Source organism: Simochromis diagramma, unplaced genomic scaffold (genome assembly GCF_900408965.1).
Source record: "Simochromis diagramma unplaced genomic scaffold, fSimDia1.1 OVJJ01000604.1, whole genome shotgun sequence".
Lineage (NCBI taxonomy): Eukaryota > Metazoa > Chordata > Actinopteri > Cichliformes > Cichlidae > Simochromis > Simochromis diagramma.
Genome location: NW_024387416.1, coordinates 1,101,590 through 1,113,901, shown reverse-complemented (window position 1 = coordinate 1,113,901; position 12,312 = coordinate 1,101,590). Strand labels below are relative to the sequence as shown.

The 12,312-nt window shown below is 41.3% G+C and overlaps 1 protein-coding gene across 2 annotated transcripts in view; it reads left to right on the top strand.

The window, feature by feature from the left end:
• The window catches only part of LOC120721800 (phospholipid-transporting ATPase ABCA1-like), a 189,804-nt gene that overhangs the window by 79,302 nt on the left and 98,190 nt on the right, over positions 1-12,312 (top strand). For both annotated transcript variants that reach the window (XM_040012354.1, XM_040012355.1), the window contains exons 23-25: positions 4,300-4,520; positions 5,490-5,565; positions 11,039-11,244. In XM_040012354.1, coding sequence (XP_039868288.1) covers positions 4,300-4,520; positions 5,490-5,565; positions 11,039-11,244 — 503 coding nt within the window. The remainder of the gene's footprint in view (positions 1-4,299; positions 4,521-5,489; positions 5,566-11,038; positions 11,245-12,312) is intronic.

The following is a 12,312-nucleotide window of genomic DNA, read 5'->3' as shown; positions in this document are numbered from 1 at the left end:
AGTGAAAATAAATAATGAATAATTATTAGGAGCGTGTAAAAATAATTTACCTGTCAGTCTGCAGTCTAATTTTCTTCTATTGCATATGTATTTACTGACAAATGTCAAGTATGCTTGCAACAGCCCCCTTTATTGTTGACTGTGAGTGCGGTGGTGTTTATTTTAGTACTGTATATAGTGCATTTTTGACAGGAGCACACAATAATGCGTGGTTGAAGGCAGTAGTGCAGTGCATATAGCATAAAAACATATCACTGGTTGTTTTTATGCCATGCTAGTTCTTGAGGTTCCACCTCCTCACAATCACTGCACCGTGAGTCTTTCAGCTGGTGTAACTTTTAAGCCGTGTTACAGTGAACATAGCGTCATCTGGTTATTCTAACTCCCCCGGACGGGCTGTAAACGGCGTGAAGGTAATTTCAAAATTTATTGATCTGAATTGATTGCCACAAACAGCCGTTAATACGGTTTTGTCCAGTAATTCATCTTACTGCCGACGCACATAATATCTGTCCAGCCTTTCCCACCACTGTGAAATCCATTTCTATCAACGTGATTTAGAGGGAAGGAAGCTAAATAAAAGAACCCAGATTTTCCAGCCTCACTTTGCTGTGCGCAGTGCGAGTACTAGCAATTTACCTGAGCACACCCAACTCCATTTGATATATCACTTTGCGCTGTAATGCACCGCAACACACTATAAATCAGAATACCTATGTGGGCCATCTGCAGTCCAAACACATTTATTTTTCTCCCAACTCACAGATGATGCAGTGCTTTTTGATTTTTTTTCCCCTCTCCCCTTATAAACCACAACAAATCCCCAGGAAAATCATCTGAAAGTTTGAGCATCCCAAACAAAATGAGCTGGCGCAGTCAAAGTAAACCTCAAATCTCCTCAGCCCTCCCCCTTCATAAGCGTAGCTTTCTTCCTGCGTATGTTAAATTGACTGGGTTGCGGGCTTTGATTCAACTCGGGCATTTTGCTGGAGTTTATATAGAGTGAGATCCAGACTTGCTTGGCATAGGATAAAGCAGCAATACTTAACTGAGAAGGGATGGATTTAGCAGCTCAGCTGGTGGCAGTGCTCAGAGTGGGCGGAGGGGGTGGAGGATGAAAAGGTGGGGTAATAGTTGGCCAAGCAAAAATGCCCACCTTGGGCTGCGGTAGATGACCTCTGAATGTGTCCTTGTTTTTTGGGATGGTGTGACCTGTGCAGGATACAGACGCACATTTAACAAGCTCAGTGTAAAAACAACCCTGCTCAGCAGAGGCGCCTGACCTTTTCCACGAAACGCTCAGAAATTCAGCAAAGAGGTGACGTGCTATGTACTAGATGTTTCTTCCAAACTGGCTTCTCTTTGTTTCTCTCATCTAACACCCTCACAAAAACCTAAATGTTCAGGTGTTACTGTATTTTAATGGCTTCATGGTACCATAGAGCGCTTATAGAGCACTTCATTCTCAGAGTGAAGGTTTACTGGAGTTCCCAGGCAGATACACCTCTAACATTTCTGGGATTGGGCTTAAAATGTTCCTTTTATTAAAGCTCATAGTTAGGGCTGCAATCCCATGATGCATTATGCACTTCTCATATAGTAGCATTCACTTCACTGTTCAGTAAACTTTATTTCATAATAGATTTCAATAAAAAGTTATTTACTTAGGAACAAAGTGGATGTATTCAAATTATTATGTATGTAAACGGTTATAACCTGTTATTGTGATGTCATAATAAAGTCCCTATACAATTAGTCAACTATAGACAAAAAGGTTGCCGTGCCAACATGTTCTTGCAACTCGGAAAACCTTTTGTCATTTTAAGCATCTTTATATGGCATTATTATCACTTAGACCTTCAGATTCGTTCTGTTGACCTTGAAGGAGAGGTCAGAGGTCAAATGTGACTTATAAAAAGTATCGTATGAAGATTTAATATATGTTGACAATGCACAGCACACTTGTAAGAATCTTAGTTTCTAAATTATAAGGCTTTTTGGCACTTTTTGACCAATAAATCATGACCCCGCTCTACACGCCTACAAAGCTTTGTAAGAATTCATTCGATAACTGTAAACCAGCCATCAGTACTACAGGAAAGGTTGAGAGATTATAACAACCAGTAGGAATCGTTCTCCAGCACTGAATGTCACATCAGTGGGTTCAATGGTTATACCATTATTTGATCCTGATAGACAATTTTGATTGATCCACCAGTCGATACGGTGCCATCCACGACGCTTTTCCACTAGCGTGGCAACAAATCTGTTATTAAGTATCATTTATTGAGTCTTTTGGCCTCAGCAGTTCAAAGAAATTAAGACACACCACTCTGGCAGCTCACTTTTAAGCAGGTTTCTTTCATAACAATATTACACGTGTCAGGTTAAATGTTTTTTTTCAGCTTTAAAACATGGCAGGATCAAAAGTTACCCTGTGATACCGCTTTCATACAGACTGCAGAGACACGACCACGCTGTGACTTCATTATAGATCTAGCCCTTTTCTTCTGATTACCGGGGTACGTGATAATTAATATGTGTTATCTGATACAGCATGATATGAAAGGATAAGAACACCTGTGAATAATCTTGCAATGCATGCTTTAGTTGTCAGTGCAATTGGGCTCAGTTTGACGCCTCTCGAATCAAAGGACTCGCAGAACAAAAGGGAGAGCTGGAATAAAATGTGGTCTCATAGAAACGCTCGAAAGTAGGCTTAGGGTGGCCTTTATCATCATTTTAATTTTGTCCCAGATTCACGCCCACGCACTCTTCTGGAGTTTGCTTTGTTGCCATGCGGATAAGCACGAGTAAAAAAAAGAGAAGAAGAAAAAAACACAGTGGGATCAACAATCCGGAGATAAGTGACTACCACGCAGATTGGGATGTTGGCTTGATTTGAACAGTTTTGATCCGTGGAATCCTTTCTTGTGCTGCTTACGCTTAATGATGACAGTTGTTGAAACAAACAAGGTCCAAATTGAAAAGAAATGGTTCAAACAGCTTTTTCTTTAATTAAAAAGAAAGCTTTGACTTGTTTTCTGCACATCATCTTCACACACGAGCGTGCACGACGTTGCTCGTCCCATTCAGGCGACGCCATCCCAGCTAGGGCTGGGTATCGTCACTGATTTCTAGAATCGATTTGATTCCGATTCACAAGGTCCTGAATCGATTCGATCCACGATTCGATTCAATTCAATTTGAATCGGGGAAATTTTGCCTCAGACAGTCAGAAATATTATAATTCAGATCAGTACATTTACACATTTTTGTATCTATAAAAAGGAAGCTGACACTCGCAAGACTTTATCAGAGGTGTAATCACACCACAGCAGATGCCTTTGTGTCACAGTAGCTGAAGATAAAACACAGAAAAACATGAAGGTGGTTTTCCTGGCCTGGGATTTTATAAAAATATTCTGCAGTAGATCAAAAACGAAAAAAAAAAACATTAATCAAAATATGAACATTACCTCTGAAGTTACAGCGGTTTTATTAGAGACACAGCGTTTTGCATTTTGCATAATTTTAAAAAGTTTAAATTTGTTCAGAAGCCTATTGAACGGCAGAAATTAGGTTTACTTTTCGGAAGTAAGAAAAAGGAAAAAATAAACATCGGCCGACAGCGCTGTAAACAACGGTAGACTTGTGCGTAACAAGCAAACGAATAATGCAGAAAACAGATTTCGGGGATAGACGGGAAACTGTTCTTGAAGTACAGAGAGAGAGAGAGAGAGAGAGCTGTGCATGAAGTGTGATTTTATCGTGGTGGAAGCAAAACAGCAAAAGTCAGAGTGAATCCATGACGATGTTTATGTGAAGCTTAGTTTTGATCTTCTTTTGCTGCTGGTTCGGTCAATAATTTTTGGAGAGAGATAAAACTAACAGCTTTAGAATCAGCGCAAAAAGGGCGTAAACACAAAGCGCGGACCCGCCGAAACATCAGAATCTGCGAGCTGTCGGCTTTCAGCCCCGACCGTGTCCGTGCCGTCGGGTGAGAAAGGCGACATCTCACCAATTCTGATCCACGGGTCCGCACTTTGTGTTTACGTCTTTGTGCAGAAGCCGTGTAGCTGCTCTCATTTACTGTTTTAAATGTTTGGTGGTTGTCGAAATTTTGTGACGTTTCACCTGAGATTCTGGAATTTCGGGCAAAATACATTTATATTAAAAAAATCGATTCAGGATTTTAATGAATCGATATCACGTTATCCAAGCCAGAATCGATTTTAATCGATGAATCGATTATTAAAACCCACCCCTAGTCCCAGCCTCTCTCTGTTCCCCCTGCAGGCCGCACCATCATTCTGTCCACGCACCACATGGACGAGGCAGACATCTTAGGTGATCGCATTGCCATCATCTCCCACGGCAAGATGCGTTGCTGCGGCTCCTCCATCTTCCTGAAGAAATGCTTCGGCAGCGGCTACTACCTCACTCTGGTCAGAGACGGGAGCGGAAAGATGACAGCTCAGCGTAACGGCATCATCGGTCAGGCCAAAGGGGGGAAGAAAGTAAGCGCGCTTTAAGTCTTCAAACTTACTGAGAGGAAACTTACTTCAGCAGCGTTTTGATTGATAATTGTGATAATCTGCTCCCACGGTGAGTGAGGCCACTTTTTAAGGCCTTAGAGGACTTTAGATCTTTACAATCTTATTATTTAATTTAATGTTAAATCCCCCAAAATAAGGATTTTCAGCAGCAAGCACTTTGGCACAGCAGTAACCTCTTTCTCATCTGTTATTGACCAGCCTCTGACTTTCCAGAGTGCTCTCTTTCTCCTTTTACCACCCTCCCCCTCCCATAATGATCTGTATTTAGTCTGCCCCAGCATGAGAATTGGCATGCGCCTACGTGCTGGATGATACTAATTGTCGCGGGGGAGAGGGGTGCTTCTCGCGTTCGCTCGCCAATGGTGCCTCGCACGCTTAGTTTTAATCAATTGGAGCAAATGAACAAGATGCACCGGTGCCAGCAGGGCGAGAGCGATTACCATTTGTCTGCCGAGTCTTCGAGGTGAGCGAAGTCATTTGTTTAAGAGAAAGAAACAAACGTGGAAACACCTTCGTGGGCGAGGTAGCGATTCAGCCCTCCTCCTTGTCCCCTGGATGTCATTTTGGTAATTAATAGGGAGAGTTTGCAATTACACACCTTTAACTGCTAAAAAAAAAAAAAAAAAGTTTAATTGCCCCGATCTCATTTCCTTGTGATTGAACTCCATAAAGAGAAGCAGCCTTTTAAAAATGTTTAACCTTTTTTTGTGCGCATGTCTTTGGCTGAACGACAGTGGCTTCATATTCCATTACAGGCTGACAGCATTATCTGTTGACGCATGCATGCGGCTTTATTTAGAGCAATTAAATAGAAACTTGTGGATGCCCGTTATTTGATTAATGCAAGACAGGAGTTGTCAGCGAGGCACTGTTCATCATTCTAAGAGGTAAGGCCTGATAAGGCCTTTCTAATCCAATTCTGATTAACAGGAGACAGACTGTCCTTTGAGCAGCAGCCCAGATGAAGGATTTGGCAGCCAAAGCTGGAGCAACTCTGATCCATCAGGTACCAACTATCTCCGTTTACTGTCTGTCATGTATTATGATTATTACCTTGTAAAACAGATGTTGCATGAACATTTTTATATAGTTCCTTTATATAGTTTTTAAAAACACACACAATTTTCAATGTGCGGTTTATTAGAGCGCACGCCAGTTCATCCTTTCTGAACCAGGAGCAAATAAAATCAACTCGTCATTACCAAACTAACAGATAAAACATTAAAGTATCTCCCCTCAAGATGGTTTTGAGATGTGCTGCTAGAGGGCACAAATAAAGTGATGAATTCATGTGGGAAAAGTAGGATTTTTAGGATAAGAGAGATTAGAAATCTTTGAAACGCTGAAGTGTACTTTGACTAAAACGTCTTGCATGGTGTGAGAGGTTTCTGGTGATTTAACGCTGATCTTGATCTCTTGCAGCGGTAGCGAGTTGTGCGTCTTGTTAGTTGAACTCCACATCAGTGCTGATTGTCAACAGCCAGTGACACATTACTCACCTGTTCTCGTGGAGCGTTCAGTGGCAGCGGGGCCAACTTGCCTGTTTAGCTCTTAGATCCACTCTTCACTTCACTTTACAGTTTTTCTCAGTTGCTTTGGTGCATTTCTCACAACAGAATTGATCTCTGCACCACTACTAAGGCTCTTCTCAAGACAATTAGTGCAAACTGCAAAACGTGGTGGATAACTTGCAAAAGTGAGTGACTTCATCAAAAAGAAAAGTCAGTTGTTCAAAATAAGTAGTCAATGCTTCAAAAGCAAGTCCCTTAATCAAAACAGAATATATATTCATCAAAAGCAAGCACTTATATCAAAGTGTCAGGGCTGTCACAATTACAAGTCATTACGCCAGCTCCTTTGGTCACAAAATCAAATGGTTTGAACATGTTCTCATTGTGACGCATTTCTTTGTAGGTGCTTCCCAATGACATGTCAAGTCTGGACAGCATCCACGGCATGTTGAAAACCATAAATTGTAAAGGAAAATCAAGACACTTCATATGCACTCTTGATAATATTTAATTGAAACTGTTCACAGCATTTTGCAACTGGGGAAATACAGTAAATCAAACATTTTACAGCAAACACAAACTCACTTAGACAGTAAACCTTACTGCAGTAGTTATGAAACAAAAAAACAAACAAACTGAAAAACAGACACTGCTGCATATCAATCATTGATATTTAGACGCTCCCGTCTGTCTGCCCACATATTTGCATCAACATCACAGCGAATGTCAGCTCTATCGATGCATCGGGGAAAGTATCTTCTGGAGTGTCGAATCCACCCTCTGCAGGACTCTGCTGTGATGTCATCACAAGCTGCATCCATAGCTGCTAGCAGGGTCATTTGGGTATGTGGATGCCTGTCATATACCTTCCACCTCCAGGAAGAGAAAAACTCCTCAATTGGATTTAAGAATGGAGTGTAAGGAGGAAGAAACTCCATAAGCATCCTGTCGTGTGCTGCAAACCACTGCCTGACTACAGCAGAGTGATGGAAGCTTACATTGTCCCAAACCACTACATACATTGTCCGATTGTCACCAGGATCGTCCCTTCCATTTTGTGGGATCAGGTCCCTATGAAGAGCATCCAGAAAAGCCAACAGGTGTTGTGAATTGCATGCACCAATACGAGGAATATGGGTGTGAACGCCATTTTCTGAGATTGCTGCACACATTGTAATATTTCCTCCTCGTTGGCCTGGGACATCAATGGTGGCTCTTTCTCCAATGCGATTTCGTCCACGCCGTCTGCCTTTTGCGAGATTGAATCCTGCTTCGTCAAGATATACAAACGTGTGCAGGGGTTCCCTGGCCTCCAATTCCAGGATACGCTATACAAAGGATGAGAATGAAAAAGTCTGTAATGGTGCATTTGGCACAACAGATTGTACAGGTTGAATTGTAAATAGGATTACAGTAACATGCATAAATGTAAGTGCAGTACATGGCCTGAACTTTTACAGTAAACAGAGGTACATATGCAAACATGTTTTACCTGTACATACTGGTGACGGAGCTCCTTCACTCGCTCACTGTTCTGTTCAAATGGTACTTTGTACAATCGCTTCATGGACATTTCATTCCGTCTGAGGACTCTGTCTATGGTGGAAATTGATATTGACTGAATATTTCTGAAGATGGTGTCATCTTCTACGACAGTTCTTTGTATTTCTCTCAGTCTCAAAGTGTTGTTTGCAGCCACCATTGCACAAATTCTTTCCTCTTGCTGCGGAGTCAAAAGTGGACCTCTTCCACCTCTTCTAGGTTGTCTGGCAGTCCTTTTTGAGATGCAGATGACAAAACACAAACATAAATAAGCGCAAACATGTAATTGTTACAGGACTATCATTCAAAACTCCTTTCTTTACAGCATTACTGTATTGTACCACAGCACACTATGCCTCACCTGGGCCAAGTCTGCGCTTCAGTTACAGTACGTCTATATGTAAAGATCTATAAGGTCATGTCCTAATGCAAGTCTCCTGTATGACTATGAAAGTGCAGAGCAAATTAGTTTGTGCTGAATAACTACATTACAGTATGCTCACCTGTTTTCCAGACGAAATGTCTGAATAATAGAACTTACAGTAGTTCTCCCAACATTCGGCTGCACCCTTCGACCAGCCTCGGCCATTGTGAGGCCATGGTTTATCACATGATCCACAAGTGTTGCCCTGATTTCGTCAGGAACGTGTCTATGTGGTTGGCCTCTTCTTACCGATCCTCACCCCTCTTCCACAAGGCTGACGTTCCGTGTTCTGCAGTTTTGTAGATTCAGTATGCACCTCATGCCAATCCTGTCTGTTGGTTTACATTATATATATACTTGTAGAGTAGGGGGTACTGCAACGCGATTCACCTGTGACTGGGTAGAAGAGGCTTTTCATTGGTTGCGATAAGAGTAACACACACCAATTTTCATCAGTGTGAGATAAGGTTCACCTGAGAAAAGTAATTTATGGAGATTTTCATGGAAACTCCTTAAAAATAGGGTTTTCAAAATGGGTGTACAAATTGTTTGACAAGATGTTCAACAATTTTGAGTGCACTGACACAAGCAATGAAATGAAGACTGTCAGTTGTAAGGACAATGACTATTCAGCCGGTACAAGTATAAATAATTGTGACATTCATGATAAAAGCAAGGAGATAGTGATGAATAGCAAGTCAAAAGTGACCATTCTTTAGATATTTGTACTTACTCAACTGCTTCATGTCCAAAGGCATTTGAACATGAAACCGCCACAAGGTTGTGCCAAAACGACTACATGTTGTGGAGGTTGAACTAACTATTGTGCAAAGTTTATTTCTGTTGTGAGAAATGCACCAAAGCAACTGAGAAAAACTGTAAGATCTTTTCAGTTTTAATCTGCAAGCAGCGATTAAAAAGTTTCACAACTCAATTTTAAAGAAGCACTCGATTTGATTTTTGCCCATTCTCCTCACTCCCTGAAAGTCCCATTCTGTTTGCACACGAGGATCTACTGAGCTTAAATTTAAGCGAAGAGGAAAAATCTGCTTTGGTGTCAATCTCATCTGACCTGGCCGAGTCTGAGGCCCAGACGACAAACAGAAGAAGAGGTGAAGGTGATGCGTTGTGCTGCGAGAGTGACGAGGAGCATGCTCGATTCAGGATTTTGACTTTCACAGGCTTTGTGTGCCTCGATTTCAGTTATACATTTATATTTGCTGACTGTACAGAAAACGCTCTGCTAGTTTATTACCCAGACTGCTCTGTAATAGTAAAATATAACGTTTTCATTAATTCACAGAAAATGTCATTTTTTTTCTGTGGACTCACTGTAAAAAAAACTACAAACATAAAAAAGAAACCAGATAGTTGTGTAACTGATGGCGGGAAAACAGGAATATTTATATAATTTAATCCATTATTATTATTATTTATCATTAGTTTAGGTGTAGTATGAATGGCAGTTCGGGCTTTATCAATAAGAAAAGCTGTGAAACTTATGAAAATACATTTAAACGTTAAAAATCTATAAACTCCTTCGTATTATCTAAAGATGTACAGTGAGCTAGTTTAGAGTCTTTTTTGGGCCGATTCTGGCCCCCGGACCTTATGTTTGACACCCCAGATTTACAGTGGGCGGTATATGGAGCTTTTTTACTGCTTTATTTTCTGTTTGTATTTTCTTGTTACTTTATATCTATATTTGCCCGTTTGACATAAAACAGTCAACCCCGCGGCGTCAGGTTGTCGCTGTAGTTCCACTGTAACGTCCTGACACTTCTCGGGCGTCTCGTTTGGTGGCAATGATCTGGTCTCATCAAACAACAGCTCCACTGCGTGAGGGCACGGATATTTGGCAACACAATCATTGCTCACGGCACAACCTACTCACCAAATTGCCTCTCTATCATTTTTTCGTCTTCCCCGAAGAAGTGTGGCATACGCACAAGAACACAAGAGGACAGAATGGGATTTTTAGGTAGGGACCTATAAATAGCAGCGGCACTGAAATCAGCACAGAGATGTACAAGAAGATGATGTTGAAGGGAAAAATGGGCAAATTAAAATTGGACAGGGTTTCTGTTTTGATGTAGCATTTTCTTGAGCCGGGTCGGGGAACGTGCTCCACGTGTAGTTCGTTTTCTCCAGCTGCTATTTTTCTTATAATGTTCTGCTTTATACATGATATTCTATCATTTGCTTGACACAAGTTTTGACTATGTTAAATATAGAAATGTTGAGAAACTGCAGAAATAGAGCAGATTAGTGCCCAACCAAATCTTCTGCTGGTTATTTGAGTTGTTTTGATCATTCTCGGGCCTTGATCGCGTAAACAAAAGGTGCCCAATGCAAGTCATGATCAGAAGCAAACTCTAGAGCAGGCTCCAGGTTATTATGCATGGAAATAAAATCAGAATCAAACCTGCTGCTTCCTTTAAAAGGATTATATTTAAGACTGCTGATATAAGTCAGAAAATCCCATGAAATAAAATCACATTTCCTCAAGTGACAGCTCATTTCTCTTTATTGACAGACACAGGCAAGAAGAGCAAAACATACTTACAATTTCTCAAATATTTTCGACTGGTGTGAACCAGAGCCATTTACTTCTTCATAAAGGACCAGTGGTTGTTGAGCTGCAGTAATTATATATGAGAGGCTTTGGATCAATAATGGATGTGGTGCATTCTGCAACACTGTCTGCATAGATTCTCACTATAGAGATGGGTTCAGAATGGATGAGATGGGGGAATAAGGTCCACTGATCTGCTACAGTGCTTTTAAATGTCACCTCATCAGGTGTGTTGTGATTGCAATATGTTGCCCGGCGGTTTTTAAAGGATTTCACTGGTGAAGTTTCTCTGTGCGAACGCTGAGTTTGAAAGATGCTGTTTTAAATATTATACGTCTCCGCAGCCCTCAGTGCCGGCGGTTCAGCTTCAGCTCTTTCCCCGTCTTTAGGAGTTGTTTTGGCATAATTTTTGTGACTTTCCATCCAGCAAATTTGTCAGCAGTGGGTCAGCTCGTGCAAAGACACGTCCCTGAGGCAATCTTCCTGGAAAGCATCGGTCAGGAGATCACCTACATCCTGCCCTACGGAGGAGCTAAAGATGGGACCTTTGGCACGCTCTTCCGAGAGCTCGACCGAGCCATGGCCCACCTTGGCCTCACCAGCTATGGCATCTCGGACACCACCCTGGAGGAGGTAATCTAAACATGGGACTGACGGCCTTGTGCATATGTGTCATTTTTATAAATTCACTTTGCATCATATTTTTCTATTTAAAATCTCCTTACTAATTTCATAGCAATTTGGAAATATGATGACTTTATTTTGCTAGGAAGGTACAGGCACTGAAAAACAGCAAAACCAGTTTGACTAAGAGTTCAGACTGTGTGGTCACACCTTTCTAGCTTGTTAGAATTTCAAGCTTTTATTGTCATGTCTTCAGAAAAGTACTGACTGAAATTCAGCCCCAAACCACGACAGAGTTTTACAGACGGGTGTAGTCACTCACTGTTGTCTCGCCTGACCTCGATGTACAGATTTTGGATTCATCACTCCGTCAGACTGATTGTAATTTAGCATATTTGAGCCTTTTCTTCTCGTTTCCCTTCTTAACATCCACTCTCCCACTTAGACCATTTCTGATGAGGCTTCAGATGGATCAACTGAAGGGTCAGATGCCATTTTTTTTTAAGAATTTGTTTTTGTTAGGAGCCCTGCGACAGACTGGCTACCTGTCCAGGCTGTACCTTGCCTCTCGCCCTAAAATAGCTGGGATAGGCTCCAGCCTATGGATGGATGGACTTTGTAAGGCTTCTTTTGTCCTCTGTTTTTGAGGACATACGGTTTCCCCATCAAACTGTGTTATCTTTAGTATTTTCTCATAGATTGCACTAAATAAATTTTTGCAAATGATGTTTTTGTGACAGAAAAAAGAAACAGCACTGGCTCATCCATTGAGTTATGCCTGAATGATTCATAGGTCAGTGTCAAGAGCATCAAGAAACCAAACATTCCTCTGAAAATGTTCAGGTACAAGGACAGGACGGAAAGTGAGCGAAATAGCAGCCGGTGTTCAAAGAGGAACTTTAAACCTTGAAAGCAAAATATAAAGAAAAGAGTGGTGGCTCAAGACTTCTGCGCAGTACCGCAGTAGAACTTTTTTTGTCTTTTTCTTCTTCTCAAGCATCATAAAGCCGAGTGACTCTTCCCTAATGCTCTTCATGTAAGGCCGACATGCATTAAACACTCACGGCCTGCGGGCGA